General features: G+C 45.5%; 1 protein-coding gene and 1 pseudogene across 1 annotated transcript; both read right to left on the reverse strand.

The window, feature by feature from the left end:
* Positions 1-12,907: 12,907 nt before the first annotated feature.
* On the reverse strand, positions 12,908-15,381 carry LOC120668603 (L-type lectin-domain containing receptor kinase SIT2-like). The gene is made up of 2 exons (XM_039948350.1): positions 13,401-15,381; positions 12,908-13,364 (listed from the first exon to the last, which is right to left on the reverse strand). The coding sequence occupies exons 1-2, from the start codon at positions 15,099-15,101 to the stop codon at positions 13,086-13,088; spliced, it is 1,980 nt and encodes a 659-aa protein (XP_039804284.1). The 5' UTR covers positions 15,102-15,381; the 3' UTR covers positions 12,908-13,085.
* Positions 15,382-21,948: 6,567 nt separating this feature from the next.
* On the reverse strand, positions 21,949-25,148 carry LOC120695142 (annotated as a pseudogene).

Below are 25,148 nucleotides of genomic sequence, written 5' to 3' on the forward strand. Positions count from 1 at the left end.
ATACTTGAGTTTGCTCATTTATAACATGGTAACATAGCCTAGGGTTTCAATCCTCAAATCCCGCCAACTCCAGCGAACCACCGAGCGAGTCGCCGGTCGCTAGTGAGCTCCCACTGCCGGCCGGCGAGTAGCTCCACCTCTTCTTTTCCCCTCCCCCTCTCTCCCCCGCGTGCCAGTGGCCCTACACCTTGCTCCTACGGCCCTACGCGCCGGCGGCTTTGTGCCGCGCTCCTGCGCACCAGTGGCCCTGCTCCACGCGCCGGCGGCAGCCCCGCACCGGTGGTCCTGCTCAAGGGTTACCGCTGCTACGACTCTGTCGCTCATCGGATGAGGATCTCTCGGCATGTCACCTTTGATTTTATCCTCATCCTTCCTCTAGCACTTCTTCCACTGTTGTGGAGTCTATCTCCTTCCTCACTCTTCCTGACGTGTCTCTTTCGCTGCCTCATTCCTGGTCACCACATATCTCCCCACCTTCTGCCCGTCCTCCAGCTTCTCTACTTCCACCTACACTTGAGTCCTCACCACCTTCCGCTCCTCCTCCAGCTTCCTCACTTCCACCTCCACATGAGTCCTCACCATCTTCTGTTCCACCACCACTTTTCCCACTTTCACCTCCACCTGACTCTCCTCCGTCCCTCCGTGGACATCCTCATGTGGTGCTGCCACCTCGGACGATTACTCATGTTTACACTCGTCGTCCGAGGCCTCCACCCTCACCGGAGTTCTCCCCCTCGCTTCTTGGCTCTCCTTCCGAGTTGTCGCCTCGATATGCTCTTCGTGATCATGGTGCTCTATATCCTCCAGAGCACTATGGCTTCACTGTTGCTTCTCTTGTTGAGCCGACCACTTATCGTGAGGCTGCTGCCCACCTTGACTGGCAGCACGCCATGTCTGAGGAGATTGCTACCTTGGAGCACATAGGTACTTGGAATCTTGTCTCCTTGCCACCTCACGCCACTCCTTTACTTGCAAGTGGATCTATAAGATCAAGACTCGATCTGGTGGCTCTCTTGAGCTACAAACCTTGTAGTGCGTGGTTTTCAGCAGGAGCGTGGTCGTGACTATGATGAGACTTTTGCTCCTGTTGCTCATATGACCATTGTCCGGATTCTCCTTGCATTTGCTTCTATGCGGCAGTGGTCCATTTTCCAGCTCGATGTTAAGAATATTTTCCTTAATGAAGAGTTGCAAGAGGAGGTCTACATGCATCCACCTCCGGGGTATTCTGTTCCTGCTGGCATGGATTGCCGGCTGCGTCGATCTCTTTATGGCCTCAAGCACGCTCCTTGGGCCTGGTTTGAGCACTTCTCCTCTGTTATCAGTGATGCTGGCTTTAAGCCAAGTGATCACAACCCTGTCCTCTTTGTCCACACTTATTCTCGTGGCCACACGCTTCTTCTTCTCTATGTTGAAGACATGATCATCACCGGTGATGACTCTCAGTTCATTGACTTTGTGAAGATATGTCTCAGTAATAAGTTCTCGATGTCTGATCTGTCCTCTTCGTTACTTTCTTGGTCTTTGTAACACCCCGGGTGTTAACCTTATGCATTAGTTGCTAATCATGGGCCTAAGCTAGTTGTTAGCATTAATTAAGTATGCATAGTATACTTCAAACTTAGCTGAGCTTTAATCCAGTTTTTCTCTCTAATCCAAGACTCAAATCAACTTTTGTCCAATATCAAAGTTGTAGAAATTTTCTTTCTCTACAACTTTCATTTTGGCCGAAATTCCAGTTTCAATGCGAAATTTTGAGTTTTTGCCGATCAATTCGAGTAAAAAATTAGTTGAAGATCCTCTCCCTGTTTCATCTGCTCACACTACTCCCGTACCCCGCGCCCATGCCGACGACCGCCACAGACTCCGGCGACCACCACGCGCCATCCGCCCCGGACGGGCCCTCTCTGGCCAGCCTCTCCTCGTCCGCCAACACCACCACCGCAGCTCGATCTTATCCTTTCCCCAAGTGCCAGCCCCTCTTATTCTTCCTCCTCACGCGCCCCCTTCTTCCTCTGGCCATGCGCAACTCGCACGAGCAGATCAGGCCGCCGGTCTTGCCCAAGCCGCTGCCCGGTCTCTGCCGCGTCCTTCCCGAGCTCCTTGCCCACTGCCTGCACTCGCTTCTCTCCCTGCTCGCCTACAAAAGCCGCCTGGCCTCCCCTGCTTGCACCTGAGCTCCACCACTGGCCGCCATAGCCGCCGGCTCGCCCTGCCCGCCGAACCGCCGCCCGAGCCAGATACGACCTCCTCCAGCCCCTTGCGCGTGCTCACCACCCTCAGCTGCTCCTCCCCGAGCTGCCAGACCACCTCCCTCGGGCACCCCCTCACTGGAACAAGCCCGCCACCGTCGCCTGGGTCGCTGCACCGCCGACGCCCCCCTCCGACCACCTCTCGCCCCGGCTCTTGCTCCAAATCGGTCGCAGGTGAATCCCTCGTGCTCTTCCACCACTTCACCACCACCGGTGAGCCCTCCCCTCGCCGGATTTCGGCCCAAACCGCCGCAGCCGCGCCCACGGACTACATTGCGAGGATCGAGCTTTTTCGAGGGTCTTTAGTGCTAAAAATCAGGGACTTGTTTGTAAGGCTGAAATCTGTGTGAATGTGTTATATGTCTGCAACTTGTAAAATTGATATAAAATTTTAGAAAAATGATAAAAAATGCAAACTAAAATCTTTTGGATTATGTGTTCTGAGATCTACAACTTTCTTAACAGGTTAATCTTGAGTTTCTAAATAGTTTTTGCTCTAATTTAAATGTTAGTTTAAATAGCTGCAAACTTTGAAAATGCATAGTAAATAGTAGAAAAATTGTAAAATAGCAAATGAAGATGTTTTGAATCCTTGTTAGTAGATCTATACAGTAGATGTGTTGCATGACATGGTTTAGTTTAAATTTTTTGCTGTAAAAATGGATTTATGCTTGTCAGGGTTTTAATGCTAGTGTTGCTTGTCTTTTTCATAACTGGAGTTATAGTTCCCCAAATGATGTGAAAATTTTGTGGTAGACTAATCATGCTATCCTTGATGCCTGGTAAAATAATTCAGAGTTTTTGGTCCATGTATGACTGAGTTTTTGATTTATCTTGCCTAGTGCTTATTAAATGGTTTTAAATAGGTTAAAAGTAAATTGAAAATGTAAAAAATGGAAAATGTTGTTACTTTACCTTCTTATGATGCTGTACTAGCGTGAGCACGTTTAATATGGCCATGTGTTTACAGAAAATGTTGTGTTTTGCATTTACCTTGCTCTCACATACTTAATTGTAATTAATATTTGTCTTTTCTGTGGTATTAAAAATATAAAACCTGAGCATGTAAAATTTGTGTAGTGGTCATGTTTTGATATCACCTACTCGTAATCAAAATTTCAGCTCCAAACTAGTTGTTTTTGTATATCACTAACAATAATCCATATGTCTTTTATATAAAAAGGTTGATGAAAGTTTATGGAAGGTGAGCTTGATAATAGGCTTTGTGATGCTTGGATGGCTTGGTCTCAGGTTAAAATGTTTCCAAGTATGTGCTAGTTTTTGTAGTCTAATTAAATGGTTATATGTGTACTCCTTGCTAGATAAACAAGTGAACAACCATTTTTACTTATGTGCTGAAAACAGCTGACTGTATAGTTTCTGTTGTGGTGATAATTTTGTGATATGAATGATGCTTTCTGTAGATGTGGTGAATAGAAGAGTTGTAGATAACTTCCATATCTTGCTTGTCCTAGAATTTCATAATTTGAGGCCTACTAGTTTGGGAGTTATCGAATTTACAATACCCTGTCAGGTTTTTCCTGTATTCTGTGTAGATCTGAAATATTGTGTTGTTTGACTTAACTAAGCCCGAAATCATCTCTTGTTGGTAACTAAAGAGTTGTAGTACATTTCATAAGCTTTCTATAAAGTCTAGGATCACCTTAATTGGATGCTTAAAACTACAGCTATGGTATAAACAAGTAATTGTTGTGCCACTGTCTAAATTGTATGTGCTTAGAAATCAACTGTCTCAATCTTGATGTCGTTTGTGTGCTTGTTGGTGTTAGCTATGACTTCAGTGGTGTTAGAGTAATCTACCTGAGATCCTGTAGCCTTGTATAACAATTAACAACCTGAAACTAGTGTTGTTCAACCATTTAAGTTAATAAGTGAACATGTATGCATGTCGTCAATGATCTCTGTGTTGCTTCTCTATGTTCATACTTTTGCATTGTGCATCTCATCTAGGTACGCTAGGTGAATACACGTGGAACTCGAGCATGATATGGAGCTAGCCAAAAGATGGCGGAGGGTGGACGCATCTAAGAGATGGACGGATGGATCCCGATGTGCATGGCCAAAGGAAGCTGCTCGCCAAGCGTGTATCATCTAACCAACACTTGGTGTTACTCCCAGGCAAACCTCGGAGCATAACCCTTAATTTCACTATACAATGGTTATTGTTTAAGTATTGTGCATTAAGTTTTCTAGGCGTTGATTGGAACCTTAGATGCATGATCTCTATGTTCCCTCCGTCACTCTACTAGTATATGTAGGTCGTTAGTACTGCCATGCTTAATTAGGATTTGGTAGAAGTCGAGTGATTTTTTGTCACTCACGAGATATAAGACCTGGTTACTTATGGCAAAGTTACTTGTGAATGAATCTATGAGTAAAGAAAAATGGAGACCGGGCGGAGATGAATTTGGTTATGGATATGAAATGAATGGAAAGTGAGCCTCCACCTGTAAGCAGTGTTGATCGAGGATTGAACAGTACTAATCACATGCTGGAAGTAGGAGGTAGTTGAAACCGGTAAGCTAATTACCTGATTTGCAACGATAATTTAATCGCGACCTGCTACTCTGGGAGTGGGATGATGGTGGGTGTTCGATTGTATGTCGCCTTCAGGTTCTCCAGGAGTTCGCCATGAGGGGCCCTTCACCTATGTTTTGGCAGGCGTTGTTCAGACGTTGGGGTGATGATGGGAATAGTTGACATGTGTGGTTCTGCATGGCTGCACGTGTTGTGTGTGTTAAGTCCACCTTGCAAGGTTAAATCATATCGATTTGCCGTGACTCGGTTATGAGAGCCTTGATCTCTTTGTCACATCGTAGTAAAAAAGTGGAATGAGCATGGAAAGGTGATGATCTGAGATATGTTTATGATATTCTTGGATGTATAATTTGGTATAACATGCTTGCTCTAGATGTTTATGCAAACTTAATTGATACTTATTACTTGAACTTGAGCTAAAATATTAAAAATAAGGATCCACTAATAGTAGCTTGAGGAATGAGCAGTACTCACTCCTGGCTGTGATGAGTGAATTGTCAACCGTGCGGTATGATCGTGTGCTTGGTCTTTGGTTGCAGGTACACGGGCGTCGAGTGTCGACGGAGAGTTGCCGTGGAGGAGCTCAGGCCGGGTGGAAACTGTGGCGTCCACTCCTGGATCAAGGGCGCGAGCAACGAAGGATGGAGGGTTTCTTGGTTTACGCCTCAAAACCAAGTAGGAGGACGGCGGTCGAAGACGCCAAGTCGTGGAGGTACTGGCGTCGGTCTCGGGACTGACGGAGGCACTGGCGTCGACGGCGTCTAGGGCCTCGCTGCAGGTGAGGAGGAACGGGCGTCGGGCGGCGTCTAGGGCCGTCAGCAAGCCGAGGCGGGAACGGCGTCAAGGGCCACGGCGTTGAGGCAGGAATCTTCCCGCGCGTGGAGTTTTGGCAGTTTTCACAAAACTGGCCACCCCAGCGGGTTTCGCGGACCCTCCAAAACCGCGGATAAGATCTGCATCGACGTGGCGGCATCGCGGAGAAGGCTTCGTGTCGAAGAAAAAAACTCCGCCGTCGGATGAGATCTTGTACCCTTTTCGGTTTTGCCCCTACGGGCGTTTTAGTGTATGAGTCAGGTCGGAGGTCAAATCCGGGTGGGACCGGTCTGACCGGTTTGGGAAACCGGTCTGACCGGTCACCCCCGAGGGTGGATATATGCATCTCACCTGCCCCCTTGGACAGGTGAGCCTCCAAGCCACGAGTCATTTTCTGTTTTTCCTTGCTCCTCCCTCTGTTCTAGGGTTAGGCCGAGGTCTCCATGGCGATAGTGGTCTAGATTATAGCTAGGTCCACAAATTTGAGAGGGTGGATGAATGAGTGGAGGTCTAGCTCTTGTATAGGTAAATTCCTCTGTAAATCACGATGAATTTGAATGAAATCGAGGACCCTTTTGAGCAGATCTCTTGTGTTCCCGTTCATCTTTTGTTCATAGATTGATTTCCTATCTTTTGGTGGTTTTTGGGATCAAAGCTTTCTCTTGGTGGGTTTAGGGACTCCGTGAATTGCTTATCGACCATCTAGCCTAGAGCTCAACTCCCGAGAATCAAGAGTCCCTCGGATTGAGGTTTTTGGAGTTTTTGGAAAACCCTCTTTTACCTCTTTCCCCCACGAAATTCTAGTGGTCCTTTGCATTTTGGGTTGACTCTTTCTGTGGAGAGGTTCGTCTCTATCCCAGGAACCTCCTTGCAAATTTTGAGATCATTTGGTGATGATTTGAATGAGTAATCTTTGAAATCACCTCGAGTTCGCGGGCTGGAACTCTACTCTGGGCAGAGGCGGTCTGACCGGTCGGAGCAACCGGTCTGACCGGCCTGGAATTTCAAATCCGGGCCAACCGGTCTGACCGGCTAGGGCAAGCGGTTTGACCGATCAGGTCCAGTGACCCTGCTGTTTGTGGTTTTCTCGCTATTGCTTCCGTTTAGCTTCCTAGGGCGTTTTGCAAAGAGATAGCTAGTCCATAGCTATTCTCACATATCCTAGGTTTGAGGGCTTATGGTGATTTTTGGGATATAGGCCGACAGATCAATTTCGAAAGAAATTTTGATCGGCTCCCATTCACCCTCCATCTGGTTGCCAGTCTCGGTCCCTCATAGCTTTCCAACAGAAATAAACTCTAGAGCCAAAAGCCTGGCATACTAGGAGTCGGCTAAGTATATACCATAGTTAGGTAAGTCTTGCTGAGTATTAGTATACGTTGTTGTTACTCTATTTTATGTGTAGCTACTGCTGGTTGGAGCGAACCAGGATTCATGTCGGTGGGCTCGATGTGACATCCTCACATCTTCGTAGTTATTGTTGTTTTAAGCTGAACTTCTATTTAAATTCCGTTGCATGTTGAACTTTGATAATTTATTTAAACTTATTTTGTAAAGCTCCGCTTTGTAAATTAAAATTGAGAACTTATGTCTGCCGGTAATTATTAGTGCTCATCTTCGTGCGAGACTTCCAGTATTTTTCGATCTTTAATTACTATAATTTATTGGGATTTACCCGATAGGGTGCCGGATTACACCGTTTTAAGTGCGTGGTAGCTTGATTAATCATTAAGATGATAGTTAGCGCACTTAAGCCAGTTTAATTTGGTGTCTCTTCCACGCCTGATGGCATCTACTTCTCCTAGGAGAAGTATGTTCAAGATCTTCTCTCCCATGCTGCTTTCACATATCACCGTACTGTTGATACACCCATGGAGTTGGGTGTCAACTTGTGCGGTACGGATGGTGAATCCCTCGCTGATCCGACTCGCTATCGTCATCTTGTTGGTAGCCTTGTCTATCTTGGGATCACTCGTCCTGATACCTCTCATACTGTTCATATACTGAGTCAGTTTGTCTCTGCTCCCACCCAGCTCCACTACACCCACCTTCTTCGTGTTCTTCGGTATCTTCCCGACACCACTTCTCGACGGTTGTTCTTTCCTCGCTCTAGCCCTGTCCACCTTTAGGCGTACTTTGATGTGACCTGGGCTGGTCGTTCCCTCTCTGCCTATTGTGTCTTCCTTGGATCCTTCTTGATTGCTTGGAAAATCAAGAAGCAGACAATCGTTTCCCGTTCGAGTGCTGACGCTGAGTTAAGGGCTATCGCGACCGTGACAACTGAGGTCACCTGGCTCCGATGGCTCCTCGAGGACTTTGGTGTGACGGTTTCCACACCAACTCTATCTTTTGACAGCACTGGTGCAATCAATATCGTGCGTTATCCGGTCAAGCATGAACTCACCAAGCATATCGGGGTTGATGCCTCCTACATGTGACCGTAGGTGCATGATGAGGTTGTGTCCCTTCGCTGTCCCTTCGGAGTTTCAGCTGGCAGATTTCTTCACGAAGGCTCAAACAAGGGCACAATTTCCTCTCCAAACTCAGTCTTGTAGACCCACCATGAGTTTGAGGAGGGGGGGGGGTGTTAGATATATATGCCTCTTATATATTTAGTCACTAGTATAGAGTGTTCTTTGCACATTGTACATGACTTTATCAGCCCTTTGGGCATGGCAATATACTTGAGTTTGCTCATTAGTAACAGTCCGTTGGTCATGTTACTTATTTTCTCCCTGCTATGAATCAGGAAATTATTATTTCAATGGACATGATGTTTTGTAGCAAATATACAAACTTGAGGAGTGTCCATTGGTCAATGCATGGTATAGCAGTATCCAACAGCAAAAAACCAACATGGAAGAGTGTTCCGCAGCAAATTTAACCATGAGAAAAATAATATAAACCCCATCGAGGGGTCAGAAAACCAAAACTATGTATACAATTGACTGAAAAAAACTAACATACGCACCATGACAATGTTCGTACAGAAATTAAAAGACAACAATTGCCTTATACCGCTATACATACGCATTACAAAAGATATATAAGCCAATTTTCATATCGATACGATCTAAAAGGTGGAACTTTGATTTGAAATTTTTTGTATGGAAAATATGATACTGAAGTAAATTGATTATATATTATGAGAATAAATTAAACGTCATCAAAATCTAGCTAGCTTAATCTATGTATTGATGACCAAAGTAAAACAAAATGAACCAAAAGAATTGCAATAAAATATACGTAGGATGTACCGGGGCGTCTATTCATCGCTTCCGCGAGTTTCGCTGCTCCTGTCGCAGAAGAGTTTTGGCGCGCTGCTCCCCCGCGTCCCTCGGCTTCGACTCCGCTCCCGGCGGCTCCGCCGCCGCCCTTCACCGCCACCGACGCTAACCAAGCTCGCCGCCGCGCCATCCGTCCACTACCACCACGCCGCTCGTTCACCGCCGCCACCTTCTCCTCGCCCCCGTCGCCACCCACCGCCCACCGGATGTCTAGCCTCGCCCGGTGCGCCGCCTCGCCCTTCGACGGCCAACCCGCCACCACCGCCGGGCCGCCGCCGCCGGCCCTCTCCTCTAGGTCCGGTAGCCGTGGAAGCCACGGCAACCCGGAACCCTAAAGCTTCGCCGCCTCGTCCACCACTAGGGCTGAAAACGGTAACGGTAATCTTCGATTTCCGGGAACCGTTTTTGGGATTTTTTCCGTTTTGACGTCTAAATGGTAACGATAACCGAAAAAACGGAAATGGAAACGGTAGAAAAAAACGGAAACGGAAACGAAAATGGCGGAGCACTCTTCCAATCGTTTCCGAAGAATACCGGATTTATCCGGTAAAATACCGTCGGTAATTACCGGATTTCAGCCCACCCCAAGGGCCCAACCACCCCCAGCGGCCCATCCACCCCCAGTGGTCCATCCATCCACTGATTATGTTAAGTGATATTTGAGCTTGGTTGTGGACTTGGGTCATGTTATATTGCTGTCACGTACTTAAGTTCTTCGTTGCTATAATGCTATTATTACCGTTTGAGACATGTCAAGTTATATGACTATTTTTACGCTCTACTGTTTGACATATTTTTCATTTTTGAAATATCGTTTTCATAATTTTCGACTGTAACCGGTATGTTTTTCGATCGAATAGTCTCGTTTCCGATATTATCGAAATACCGACGCCGTTCTTGTTTCCGACAATACCGTATCATTATCGTTTTCGGTAAAAAAAAATGAAAGTGAAAGTGGTAGAGCCTTCTTCCGATCGTTTCTGACCGTTTTCAGCCCTATCCACCACCCAGGCCGGCGGCCGCTCCGCCCACCTACCACCCCTCCCCAACCACCCTCTCCTCTAGCTCGCCGGCTGCCGCCCCCATCCCCTGGCTTGGGGAAGAAGATGAACAGGGGACGGGCGCAAAATCTTGGTTTGTGCAAAATCAAACAGCAAACTAAACATTTGCTCGACAAACCAAGAAAACACACTTTATTTTGTGGTTGTGGTAGCTTGAGCACGAATATTCTCATTAAGGAACTATATGTGTTTTCGATGGCATGTTTATATATAACACTGCAAATGGTAGTAGCAGTCGTTGCGACTTGCTCAATCTAGTGTCAACGACTGTCAAGCGACGAAGACTTTCATGCATGGTTGTGGTGCATCGCCCCAGGTCGCTCTCTTTCTTTCGGTTGGATATATATAACACACATCACATGTGGTAGTAAGAAAAGAGACGTCAGATCTGAAATCAGCAGGGGCGATTCCCCGGAGTGAAAAAGAGAGAGAGACGTCAGATCGGAGTCCGTATCTAGCCTTTTCCGATTGTCAAGGAAGGTGATGCTGGCTTGCACTCGCGTGTACTGTTCATGTCCTTTGGGAGAGATCAAGATGCGCCGTGACACGAGATGCCCTAAATGATGCCGATCGACGTGACACCAGCTAGTAGCCTTTCATCGCAATTGTCAAAGAGCTAGGGCGACGGTGCACTCGCGTGCATAGCTAGCTCGGTCGATAGAGATGTGTGATGTACGGGACATGTAGTTCTCGTGCGACATACGGCCGGCACACCAGCCAGATTGAGACCGTGTGATTTTTTTCCTGGTACGGATCATGATGCATCAATCACACAGCGAGTAATTAGAAACAAATCCGGTCCTTTTAGTTCCTTGGGTAATGACTTCACTGCGGCCGGCTGCAAGTAGGCATCCTTTGCATCGGTTATCTCGCACGTTAAGTAGACCAAGCCACACCATGTAGAATCATCTGTTCCTCCGTAGCTGAATTTAGTTTGGAATTGTTGAAATATACAAGACAAATTTCTAGAACTTTCTACATAAATATGGACATATCATGGCATCTACTCTTCCAGAAGCTTCCACACGGATCGGGATACCATGACATAGGTTGTCATGGCAAACTTAGACTATTTTAGTAGCTTCTACAACATGAGTAACCATGAAAAGTTAGATATTTCTCTCATGGCAACTCTTAGAATTATCTAGAACTAGATATTTGTAAAATATTTGTAGTGAAGATTCTAGACTAGGGACACATGACACCCACCCATAGTCCTTGTGTGCATATATAAGGAGGGTGCCACCCCCCACCACCATGCCATTCCACCACCACACCATCCGAGGGTATGGTAAAGTGTGCTAGGTTAGCCACCTCAAGAGTGTGAGTGTGAGTTCTTTAAAGAAAACACTTTGTGTTGCAATAAAGAGTTATTTGTTGTAAGTGTTAGTCTACTAGTTAAGCCGCATAGTTTTTAATTACTTAGTGCATAATTGTGATCTATCTGAAGGTAGGCTCTGCCTCCCGACATCACAAGAGTCTGGACTTCATATGTAGGTTGGTTCTGCCACCCGGAAGCGAGAATGCTAGCTCTGCCACCAAAGACTCAAGTGCACTAAGTAACTAGAAACTAGAAAGGACTGACTGACTCAAGTGTGAGTTACTGTTGTGTATAGGTCCTCACTAGGTGGGTGTTTAGACCCACCCCATTTCCAACAGGAATTAAACTTCTGAATCTATAGTTCAAGTATACATGATCTAATGAGTATAAATTTGCACTACATCTCAAGCATATAATAATTAGCACACCATAAAAATTTCATCATAATTGGACCACATAACTGTAGATATGAATTAATTGTAGAAAAAATATATATCTAAAAGTAAAAACTTTTTTACTAAATTATATCCTATATTCACTGTATAGATACTCATGAGGAGTCAAAAAATTGTATTTTTCATTATATATTTTTTATGATTTACAATAATTTTTCAAAATTTCAACCCAAATAAATATAAAAGAAAAAAAAGAGAAACCACTTAAACGTGTCCGGTATCCTCCTCAGTCTGAGGAGTCCAGTCTGTCGGTTTTATTATTTAGGAAGGGAATGTGGTGTAAAAAGTTCTTTTTTCGACAAGAACGCTCACTGGGCTGTGCAGCCGCCTGGGCCTAACGTGCGTGCGTGCGGCCTCTGGCGTGTGCCCACGCTCGGCCTGCTGGCTCTAGCCGCGTGCCTGACTGGTTGCTCTCGCGCCGGACCACCTCCATGCACTGTCCTGCACCAAGCCGGCCGCTTGTACCTGGGCTGGCAGCCATTGATGTTTCGTCCCGTCCTATGTTTACTTAATTCTGGAGTTTGACCCTCTTTGCTGTGTGTTTGAGTGGCTCATATCTCGACGTGATATTCCGACCCAGGGTTTAATAGAATTTATAGGATATTCTTAGCCTGTCTCGATATCTCGATGTGACAGTCGCCGCAGGTGCGTCGCGACCGAACGTGCGTGCGGCAGGTTTTGCATCTGGCCAGCTAAACATCTAATCATGTGCAACCAAAAATGGGCCAATGCTGTATCCCGTCGGCCTGGCCAGTCCAAAAATGGGCAACCAATCAGCCCCTAGATCGCTCCTCCTGCGTTGCCACGCGTGAGCAATACTGCTCCCCCACCATGTGCCAACGAATCCTGCACACGAACACACAGATGGAAAAACAAAAAAGCAAAAACACCCCGCAACTTCAAACCCAAATTGCTCTTTCAACACTCGATAGATCCAAACGAAATTTTAGCTATAGATGCGCATTCACAAGATCTAATAGATCCAGGAAAAAGATCAAGAAAAGATCGAGTATGCGTTGCGATTCTAGAGAAAAACTGGATGCCCCTCCCAATAACACAATGTATCCAAGCAATAAATCCCCCGAGAGATCTGGCTTAAATTGCGGCCAAATGCGACAAAAAAAAATCTGAAAATAGTGAAAAAGAAAAATGCTCGGGATGACAAGATTAAACATTTGATTGATCTTTCGATTATTAAATGAGATCTGCTTACGAGCCACTCCTTATGATCCAATACATTCTTACATGCATCCAGAACTGGTCACAAATTAAATTCCCCAGAAAGCATTTGTAACCAGTTTCTTTGAAGGGACACCATAATTCTAGACACCCATATATCATCTTCCTCCTGAGAGACTTGAAAATGTGCCAAAACTTGGAGTTATTTGTGGATATGTCATATTAGGTGATTCAAAGCCTTCGTCCTGATGCGGGAAGGCCTGCACGGTGAAGGTGAAATGTGTTGATGTTATCTCTGGGATTGCTGTATCACCTTCAAGGTACTGCATCACTTGTCGCATGGTGGGTCTTGCGTTGACAAATGGATGTGAGCATAAAAGTCCAAGCTTTAGTACTAGGCATGCCTCATCAATGTTATAATCATCTTTGAGTCTTGGGTCCACTGTCTCCATTAATAATCCATTATGCCAATGATCTAAAACCCAATCCATCAATGTATGCTGGCCACCTTTCGAATTTTTCTTAACTGGCCTTTGTGCACAAGTGACCTCAAGAAGAAGAATGCCAAATGCAAATACGTCTGTCGATGTGGATGCTTTACCTGAGCGTACCAACTCTGGAGCTAGGTAACCCATGGTTCCAACCATATGCGTGGTTTGTGGATCGGTGCCATGATCATATAACCTTGAAAGACCAAAGTCACCTATTCGTCCACTCATTTCATTATCAATGAGGATATTGCTTGGCTTAATGTCTCGGTGGATGACAACTTTTTCCCACTTCTCATGGAGGTAGAACAACCCAGATGCAACACCCTTGATGATGTGAAACCTATTGGCCCAACTCAATGATGGATGAGCATCTTCACAGTACAGATACTTATTGAGGCTGCCATTTGACATATAGCCATACACCAAAAGAAGTTCACCTTGTCGCCGACAATATCCAAGTAGCGGTACAATGCTGCGGTGTCGAAGTCGGCCAATGCTAACAACCTCAGCAATAAACTCCTTCATGCCTTGCCTTGACTCGTGGGATACCCTCTTTACAGCTACCTCAACTTTGGACTTTGGAAGAACCCCTTTGTAGACCTTTCCAAACCCACCCACACCAAGCAGGTTCTTTTTCCTGAAACCTCTTGTGCCAAGGAATAAGTCCTTGAACGAGAACCGATGTGGACCGAAATCAACCTCCCAATCTTCCTTTACCTCCTTGTACCTTAATCTTCTATAAACAAGTAGGACAATGACAAGCCCAACAGTAAGAACAAATGTTGCAGTGGCTATAGGCAGGGTGATCTCTAGGACCTTGGAACGGGATTTTGGGCCAACTCTTGGTAGCTTTGGTAGCTTGGATATATCAATTGCTGGGGCTAGTCTATTCATTGCAAAGCTCCAGCCAAGAACACAGTGTCGTGTGCTTATTGCACCGGTTGTTGCCGAGAAGCCGATGTAGGATTTTTCTCTGAGAATCGCTGAGAGATTATAGGTAGATGAAAGAAGAGGCCTTACAGGTCTGGCTGCTCCTGCTGGAGCTAAGGTTACATCAATTTTTGTTCTCTCTCCATCATAATCTGCCCACACCTGCATTGCCTTCCCACTGATTAGAGTCAAGTTATTGAAGAAACCACTCTTGTCCTCGTAATATCCAGTGTGATTGGCTTGCAAAGAGGTGAGACTATTGATGTTGATGCCCACATGGTTATTGTCGATGTCCTTAAACTCATTGTTTTGGATTGTATCAAGCTCGACAGCAAACATGTGGTTGGTCGAGTTGCCGTCATTCCCACTGTTGAGGAGGCCTATGTACTGTGCCCATGTGTTTGAGAGGTTCTTAGTTGGGGCAACAAAAAAGGCCATGCCATCGGCACTAATGTCATCATGGACAGAGAGGATTGCAAACACAAAGGAGATGGAGAAAGATTGCACAGTACCGTTGAGCTGTTGGTGGAAGTTTAATGGAGTAGGGTAAAATGCATGGCCTAGATTGACTGTGTCATTGGTGAGCTCAAGGAGGCCGTCTGGTGTGACCAAGGCGTTGCCATCTAAGGTGAGGTTAACTCCGGCAAAGCCATGGTAGACAAACTGGTCATCACTAGCTGCAAAATATGAAAAGGTTAAGATAAGGGAGATGATGGAGCACAAGAAGGACCTATGCTTCATCTGATTCATCATATCTGATAATCTGAAGTTTGGGCTAGGCTGAAGAGTAATAATGAAGCTCTCTCTCTCTCTCTCTCTCTCTCTCTCTCTCTCTCTCTCTCTCTCTCTCTCTCTCTCTCTCTCTCTCTCTCTCTCTCTCTCTCTCTCTCTCTCTCTCTCTCTCTCTCTCTCTCTCTCTCTCTCTCTCTCTCTCCCGTGTGTGTGTGTGTGTGTTTCTCCCTCTCCCACTCAACCTCAGGAAGGAGCTGGGAAGAGCAGCCTTAATACATGGTGGCTTAGTAGGCTTACAATGGTTAGTGCTGCCTACATATTTCAGTTTTGCACTTCTTTATATACTAGCTATTATTAGGTACATGATATTAATTCATTTTCTAAAAAGAAAAACTACGTACAAGCATGCTAGAGAGTCAACATATAGTTATTCTGAATATGACATGCTTGACTACTTTTACATCGTGTAGGTCTTACATGTCATTTCTGATCCACACGCTTTGAAAAAAGAAAGAACATATTAACAGTTTGCCCCAAATAAGACTTGCCATTTTAACTAACGAAACCATTTTTAATTAAAAATAAAGCAACATTAATCCATAAAATTCTCGACCATTCAAACAGCAACCCTGTTTTGTGTACACAGTGATGGGATTAGAACAGACTAATCCTTGAACTTAAGAGGTAATCATTTCTCGAAAACGATATGATGAACGGCCTTAAGAAATTGTCACAACGAAGTCCTCAATCGCAACTTAAATTATTTTACTGGACTGCTCAGCCACGATACACAGCGCAGAACGTGTCATCACCTTAAAGACTAACACCTTAAAATTCTCATTGCGGAAGTAATAATTTGTTTGTATTAGAGAGAAAAGAAAGGATTACGTTTGTCCCCTGGAAACAAAGCGACTAGCTAGCATATGCCTTATTACGGCGTCGAACAGCTAGCAGTTCAAAGTAGTCAAGGTTCAAAAGCAGAGATACCAAACACGTCCTCAAAGTTGACTGATAATATAGAAGGAACTTGTCTTCCTGTACCTAATAATCAGCTAGGAAATAACTTAGGGATGCAAGCCTAAATGATTGGGGAAAAATTATCAAGACAATTGATCCATAGGTATGCTGACCATGGTTTTAAATATTGGGTTATGGCAAATAGCGGCGTATTTTTTCCCCGATGCTAATAGGCTTTAGCGGAGGCTATAGCTATGGCAAATAGCGGTTTACTACTAAATCATAAAAAATACAAGTAATAGATGCACAAAAACATAGTAATTAGCGAATTTCATAAATATCAATATGTTTCTAGAGCTACGGGAACATTACTTAAGTTGACAATACAATAAAATTCATACAATCAAATATTCAATTGTTCAAAAGACCAAAACAGTAGCACCGAGCTAAGGATAAGACTATAGCAGTGCTAAAACTATATCATTTAACGCAGCTATAGCCCAATTTAACGTCCATAGCAATCATAGTGGCGCAAATACAAATAGCGTAGCGGGAATCCTCTAAAAAGGCTATAGCGGGGCTATAGCCCGCTATTTAAAACCATGATGCTGACTGCATCCTGTTCACCACAACAATTCTAAACCGGCAATTACGCCACTGAAACTGTTGTTTCAACGTCGTAACGAGCACGCTCAGCGTGCTGGTCTAACCACTGACTTTGTCAAAACACTGATTGTCATGCCCGCCGGCAGCTCAGACCAACCACAGCATGTGCTGCCGTTGTTAAGAGTACTGTCCTGTTCCTCTCTTCCGCCTAGTCCAGAATGACAGCGTCCTCCGTTGATTGTTATGCCCGTCCTCCAGATTTTCTCAGCTGTGCCAACGCCAACAGCTAGTTCGTCTCAGTATGCATTGACTAGTGTGCTTTGGGTTTGTGCGTGGCATGCGTGTTTGGACCGTTACTGTTTTCACTTCCGTGTGTGTAGTCTAGTGCTAATGCGGATTCTCATGGCAGTCTTCTGTCACAACTCACAAGTCAATAATGAAGACTATATCAAAATGCATATCTCTAGTACGTAGTTTACTGTACTATTTCCTATTCCAAATATAGATCATTGTAGCCTTCTCAACTATTTTTCTCTGGAGGAGTTTATTTCTTTCTGTGCAATTAACGCACGTATTTCGTTAAGGCATTCTCTAAAAGAATTTTTGATGACAAGTTTTGTTTCTTTAATCAGTTTTGATGCTGGATTTTTTTGCCTTTATCCAAGAGAGTCCAAAAGGGTATTGGACATCCCTCCTCCGTTGCCCTTCATCTCTTTCCTGCACTAGGACACAACGACGCACTATGCCACTAAGCACCATTATAAAGGGTTCAATCATAATATTTTTGCGTATTTTCTTATTGTTCATTTGGCATTTAAAAGTTCTCTTTTTTTATCCTTGAGATTTTCTGTGCACAAGAAATTTACACCGATCTATTAAGCTTTCAGTTGAATAATAATAAGGTCATCAGCGATCCTTTTCCTTTTCTTTTTTTGGGACCGTGCCTTTTTTTTTTCTTTTGCCTTTTGAAGTGATGAGGTAAAGTGTGCAAACAAGATATCTCAGGTGGCTTGAATGTATTCAGGACAAGTTACGTATACAAATATCACAATAATTCTATGGGGCTTTGACGTTCTTACCCCTATTTTGAAGTGAAATGGTGATTTTGCTTTTATTTTTTAAACTTTACGAATTCATCCCTGCTTTTTTGAAACGAAGGAAGCATTTGTCCCTATTATATGAAAGCTAGTTAAAGGTATTAAAATTACTTGGAAAATACCAAATTTTCCTTGCGGATTTACCCCTCTTATTAGATGAATTTGATGATTTTACCCCTAGGTATATCATCTACGTTGTGCAAATGACTGAGCTTCCAAGCTCTGCTTCTTACTTATCTTCTTATCTCCATTGGTGTTCGTTTTTCTTCTGGTCTTTTTTGAGAAAACAAGACTGGTACCTCTGACATTTTCCTTTTTCATTTCCAAATGAAAAAACACTCTTATATGAACACAGGAATAACAAATACAAGACAACAGCCATGGATCTCTGATGTGCCTGTTTCTCTGCAGAAATAGCCAGATTCAGATTAGGCCGCTTCCAGTGCCCGCTGCTGCCTAGCCGTGCAGGCCGCTCCTTGCCCCGTACCAGGACCCACTCCTACCTGGCCGCGCAGGCCGCAGGGGGCACCTCACGCCGGCGCCGCTCCCTGCCCGCGTAGGGGCGCGCCGCTGGGGTGCCTCGCGCGGGCACCGGCGCACCGCTGCCTACGCGATCCCGCACCGACCCCCACCCGGGTCCCTCAAGCCGCCGTCTGGGAGCCTCCACACGGGGCCGCCTGCCACTGCCCAGGTTGCCTCTGGTGCCCCTCCGCCGGTTGCCCTTCCGCTGTGCTTGACCTAGGTTTTGCGAATGGATATAAGGGAAGTGTGCGGCTGGAGCCAAAGAGGAAGGAAGAAGTGAGGGTAGTTCTGTCTTATTCTATTGCCGGGTTTCTTATTTCTTTTCATTTTTAATGCATTTGTCACACCCGGTTTTAAGGACAAAATCGAATGCATAGCTATATGTATGCCAGGATCAAGTTTCATACATATAGAGACATCATAAGTGAATAATCAGTAACAATGTCAAGAAAAAGAGAAATTAAAATAATTAAAAGACTATCAGAGTTATACATCTTATTTTGGAAACGAAGGCTTCAAACTTCACAGGCAATCGACTGGGGGTTGCGTACGCTTAGAACTCAGCATCATCTCCAAAGTACTTCACATCAATTTTCTCTTTTGAGCAGCAGTAAGCAAGGGTGAGTACACTTATGGTTAGTACTCAGTAAGACCACAATAAATAACCAGAAAATGATTTAAGTCTATCTTTAATTCAATTAATCATGTGAGGGTCCAATCCGATTATAACCGTGAGCACAGCTGATATCAGTTTTCACTCTGCAGAGGTTGTACACTTTACCCACAATTCACGTAAAAGTTCCGAAGAACTTTGTACCCAACCACGCTATGCTGATCAGGCACAATACCACACTTCCGAGGTGTGATTGCATAGGGACGCTATGAGGCCTTTACAAAGATTCCCTAACTTGCACTGATCCACTAAGGTTTCAGGCCGCAGTGGTCATAATACTTCCTAATGAGGAAGATGCCCTACCCGGGACTTATATCTACATCTCAAGAGGACCGAGCTATACCCCATCAACGCACTCCCCTCTTGCCCTTTCGGTAAGACCATTACAAGATAGAGTTTCTAATTAATTAGCCAAGACCAGAGCCATTATAGTATTGTGGTTGTACTGTTTTCTTAGGTGGTTCTCTATATTCCAATTAAATAAAGTACTCTTGTAAATAAAGCATAGATAGAAAGATGGTTAGGGTCACTTGCCTTTCTCCAACAAAAAGCTACTCTCACTGCCTTTAGCTCTTGCTCACTTGGAAAAACTTGATCTTCAAGCTTCGAACATCGATCCGTCTACTCAAAGCAAACATCGAGCAACCATACAAAACAAACAACAAGAACAATTAAGAACAATATACCAAAATAAACCAAAGGTTTCAAAAGAGCGTACTAACAGATAAGACTTGATTCTACGGTTACGAAAATGCAAGAGACGCGAAAAACGGAACTAGGGTTAACAGAAACAACTATCGGAAGTTTTGCGTTATAAAAGAAAGTTAAAGAACTATAAGCTTCATTTATTTTAATTAGAAACCACCGGTAAATGTTATTGAAAAAGAAATATCCTTAATTTTGATTAACTCATATTATATTTTTTATTTTCAAAGGCGAAGTTGAACTTAGTCAAATTTTACATATAATTGTCTATGTAGGAATTAACTCTAATTAAATAATTAATTATAGAACAAAATTTGTGAAAGCATCTAAACACATAACTTTATATGATTCATGTTGAACTAGCAAATTAAATTGAATGAACATTTGAGTATATATTAGTCAATTTAACATTAATTAAGAAAATCGGATTAAAGGCTTAAATGGTTTTTAATTGAAAACACTAGATGAGAGAGCATTAATCATTTTAAATCTATATTTAATTTTTTTAAAACAGGAATTATGGCACGGAAACGTTACTAAATGATAGCTTATGCTAAGACAAGACTAACACAACAAGAACGGGTCGAAACGGATCTAAAACGCGGAAACTACGCATGAAACAAGGTTGTAGGGACCTAAATGCGATTAACTATAAACGTGAAGGGCTAGCTGCTGATTTTTTCAAGGCATAGAAAATAGTGCTCGCAAAATCAGTAAAGGTTAGGGTTAGATCTGAAAAAGTCTATGGTTGGGGCTGGATTGAAAATACCTAATAGATCTAGGGGGTTTTCTGAAATTTTTACAAGGCACAAGCAAAACAGCAGGGATTTCCTTGTTCTTCAGGGGGCAAACCGCAAAAAACTTAGAACAGCACAGCCATGGTGGCCGGCGGCTACAGGGGCTCAAATCCCCGGCGATTTTGGCCACAGGAGCGCGCGGGAAGCGGGTGAAACGAAAGAGGAGATCGAGGGGAACCCGTTTTACTGCTTACCCATGGCGGAGATGGATCGTGGAGGCCGGAATCGAAGCCGGAGGGGCGTCGGCGTCCCTGCTCATGGCGCCGGTGACACTGGCAGAGCTGGGCGCGTGCACGGATGGCATGCAGGGCGTGTTGCAGGGGCGCGCGCACGGCGGCGCGTAGGCTCAGCGCAGGGGCGGTGCTGGCATTCTGGGCATGCGCAGGGGGGAGGGGAACGCGCAACTGGAGGGGGGCCGGCGGCGTTCTGGTGGGCGAGCGCAGGGGCGGTGCTGGCGTTCTGGGCATGCGCAGGGGGAGGGGGGAACGCGCGATAGCAGGGGGCCGGCGGCGTTCTGGTGGGCGAGCGCAGGGGCGGTGCTGGCATTCTGGGCGCACTGGCCATCAGGGGGCGGCGGCGAGCAGAGCAAAAGGGGCGGCGGTGCGCAACATTAAGGAGATCGCGAGCAGGAACGTAGGGGTGGAGGTGCGGCTAAAGGGTGCCGAGGGCAGGCAAGGGGCGGCGGTGCTCCTGTCCCTCACGAGCAGGAGAGGCGCGGAGGCTAGGGTTAGGGTTTTCTCGAGGAGCGATGGCAGCGGCTTGATGGGGAACAAGGGCATACGGGCGGCGCTTAAATAGGGGCGCGGGATAGCTTTCGCGTGCGGGCCACCGCGAGATTCGCGGCATGGGCCTCGGGCAGGAGCGGAGACGGCGAAGCGGGCCTGTGCGGCAGCTGCTGGGCCGAGCGCGAAAAGAACACCGGGCCGGGCTCGGGTTTCCTTTTCTTCTTTAAATCCAAAACAAATTCAATTTAAATTCAAATTCAAAAAATTCGAATTCAAATTGAACGACAAGCAATAAAAACAATGCAATGCGGCATGAGTGCAAAACAAACAAAACAACCCCATTCAATTTTAGAAAAAACAACCAGTGATCATTTATTTTTACTAAATTCCCTGTAAAGAAAAACAAATGTTGCAAAATTTTTAAAATTCTGAGAAAATTGTTGCTTTATTATTTTCTTTTAGTCACATCCTGAAATTTGAAAATTTCAGGTTGTGACAGCATCTCCAACTAATAGAGTTTGAAGTAGGGGTAAACGGAGATTTTATTTTCAAAAAGGAGGGGTAAAATCGCAAAGTCTAAAAATAGAGGGCAAAATCACAATTAGCATTCAGAATGAGGGCAAGAACACCAAATTCTCTAATTATATTTAGAATGTTACACCTTGACATATTGCTCCGACAGTAGGAAAAAAAGTATACAGGCTACACGCATGTTGCTACCCTTGGCGACAGTTTTACATGGCACCAATTAGATGATGAGGATGACAAACAAGCACCCAGAATGTCTCATCTTCCGCCAGAGAGAACAGATGTCGTACCAATGCTTGCTGTTGATCCTGTGATGTAGTCCTCAAATCCTTCGTTCTGCATAATAGCCATCATGTGAAATCTCATATATGTTGGTGTCATCTCTGGTAAGAGTGTGTCACCTTCAAGGTACCGCATAACCTGCCGCATTGTAGGCCTTGCATTGGAAAATGGATGAGAGCATAGCAGTCCTAGCTTTAGGGCCAAACATGCTTCATCAATGTTATAGTTTCCCCCAAGCCTGCTATCCACCGTTTCTAGAAGCGATGCACTGCCCCAACGCTCAAGAACCCAATCAACCAACAAACACAGACTGTCCTGTGAGGTTTCATTGATAGGCCTCTGCCCACATGTGACCTCAAGAAGAAACATGCCAAAAGCAAATACATCAGTAAGAGGTGTTCCCTTGCTAGTATGTCCTAGCTCAGGAGCTAGTGAGGAATGAGCAGTACTCACTTCTGGCTATGATGAGTGAATTGTCAACCGTGCGGTGTGATCATGTGCTTGGTCTTTGGTTGCAGGTACATAGGCATCGAGTGTCGACGGTGAGCTGCCATGGAGGTGCTGTGGCCGATGAACCGTGCGGTGGACGGCGTTGAAGGGCAGCCGGGACCGGAGCTCGGGCTGGGCGGCAGCTGTGGCGTCCACTCCTGGATCGAGGGCACAAGCACCGGTGGATGGCGGGTTTCTTGGTTTGCGCCACAAAACCAAGCTGGAGGACGGCGGTTGAAGACGCCAAGTCGTGGAGGCACGGGCGTCGGTCTCGGGAATGGCGGAGGAACGGGCGTCAACGGCGTCTAGGGCCTCGCTGCGGGCGAGGAGGTGACGGGCGTCGGACGGCGTCTAGGGCTGTCAGAAGGCCGAGGCGGGAACGGCGTCCAGGGCCACGGCGGGGAGGTGGGAATCTTCCCGCGCGTGGAGTTTTGGCGGCATCGCGTAGAAGGCTTCGAGTCGAAGAAAGAAACTCCGCCGTCAGATGAGATCGTGTACATGTTTTCTGCTGCTCCGACCGGTCTGACCGGTCCCTAGGACCGGTCTGACCGGTCTGGGCGCAGCTGGGCTATATAAGTCCCCCCCTCACCTGTTCGTGGGGTTGAGTCTCTTGAGTCCTTTTCTGTTTTCTCCTTCCCCTTCCTCCTGCTCCAGGTTAGGGCCAAGGTCTCCAACGCAAAGGAGGATTAGGTTATAGTTAATCTCTCTAATCAAGAGGGTGGATGATGGTGTGGTAGGCTCTAGCTTTGTAAAGGTGAATTCCTCTGAGATTAATGAATGAAATCATGTTGAGTTCATCTTTGTGTGCTGATTTTTCGTCCCCCCTTCCTCTTTTGCGTTTTGGACTTGATTTCTCCTCTTTTGGTGTGTTTCGTGTTTGGAGGAGTCAAGCCCTTTGATTCGTGGTTTGCTGGACTCGATGTGATGATTCTAATTCATCTAGCCTAGTGCCAAACACCCTGGAATCGCGAGTTCTCACGAATTGGAGTTTTTCACGTTCTTGAGAAAACCCCAATCCTCTTTGATCTTCCCTCGAATTCTCAAGATCCTTTAATCTTTTGGGAGAGATCTCTTGGGGATATGTTCACGGGACAGTTGTGAAGGTATCCTCCATGTTTCGTTGGATTTGAACTTCGTTTGCTCGAGATTCAACATTTGAAGCCTTGTTCACGGGCTGTCTGGGAGCAACCGGTCTGACCGGTGTCGATAACCGGTCTGACCGGTCCGACCGGTCTGACCAGGGTGCTGCACCGGTTTGACCGGTCCGAGGCTGCGAGTTCTGCAGATTCTCTCGTAATTGCCTCTCTTGCTTCCGCTTAGCTTCCTAGGGCGTTTCGCAAAGAGATAGCTAGTCCATAGCTATTCTCTCATATCCTAGGTTTGAGGGCTTGTGGTGATTTTCGGGATATAAGCCGACGGATCGATTTCGAAAGAAATTTTGATCGGCTCCCATTCACCCCCCCTCTGGTCGCCAGTTTCGATCCCTCAGCTAGGTACCCTATTGTTCCAACAACGTGTGTTCTTTGTGGATCAGTGTCATGGTCATATAACCTAGCAAGGCCAAAGTCACCAAGTCGTCCATTCATGTCACTATCTAGGAGGACATTACTTGGTTTGATATCCCGATGGATGACGACTTTTTCCCACTCTTCATGGAGGTAGAGCAAACAAGATGCAATGCCTTTGATGATATGCCATCTATTAGCCCAACTAAGAATTGGCTTCCCTTCTTTACCATACAAGTACTTGTCAACACTTCCATTCGGCATTTACTCGTACACCAAAAATAATTCTCCTCTTCTTCGGCAATAGCCCAGCACACGCACGAAATTGCGATGTTGGATATGTCCTATGCTAACAACCTCTGCAATGAATTCCTTCATGCCCTTCTTAGAATCATGAGACACTCTTTTCACTGCTACCTCCAATTTAGACACTGGAAGTATCCCCTTGTAAATCCTCCCGAATCCTCCAATACCTAACAAGTTCTTGTCCTTGAATCCTTCTGTTGCATAGAACAAATCCTTATAGGAGAATCGGTGTGGTCCAAACTCAACCTCCCAATCTTCCCTCAGCTCAACATACTTCAAATTCCTTCGAATGAGTAGGAAAACAGCAGTGCCAACAGTGAGGACAAATGCAGCTGTTGCTATTGGTAGAACAATGTCCAATACCTTAGATCGAGGCCTTGGTCCCATTCGTGGTAACTTAGGTAGCCTAGCAATATCAATGACAGGAGCAGGACCATTCATGCTGAAGCTCCAGCCAAGCACATAATGCCGTGAATTGATTGTGCCAGTTGCAGAGGAGAAGCCGATGTATGCAACATCTGTAACAACACCTGTGAGGTTGTAGGTGGTTGTGAATAGTGGCTTTATAGGCCTGGCAACCTTCAAAGGAGCCATGGTAACTGTGATGCCGAAAACCTTGTCATCATAGTCTATCCACACTTGCATAGCCTCACGGCTAATCAGGCTCAAGTTGCGGAATTTACCATCCTCATCGGAATAGTAGCCAGCATAGTAGGACTCCAATGATTTGAGACCATTGACGTTGGCACCTGCATGGTTGGCGTTGAGATCATTGAACTCCTTGTTTTGTATGGTATCAAGCTCAACAACAAAGAAGTGGTTGCTGACATTGCCGTTGTTCTGTATGTCTGTGAGGCCTAGGAACTGACCGGGCAT

The sequence above is a fragment of the Panicum virgatum genome, chromosome 2K (genome assembly GCF_016808335.1).
Source record: "Panicum virgatum strain AP13 chromosome 2K, P.virgatum_v5, whole genome shotgun sequence".
NCBI classification, from domain to species: domain Eukaryota; kingdom Viridiplantae; phylum Streptophyta; class Magnoliopsida; order Poales; family Poaceae; genus Panicum; species Panicum virgatum.

Coding starts and splice junctions, on each gene's coding strand:
- LOC120668603 (XM_039948350.1), bottom strand. CDS start 15,101: ATGATGAATCAGATGAAGCATAGGTCCTTCTTGTGCTCCATCATCTCC. Junction 13,365..13,400: donor TGATGGATTGGGTTTTAGAT/CATTGGCATAAT, acceptor GAGACAGTGGAC/CCAAGACTCAAAGATGATTA.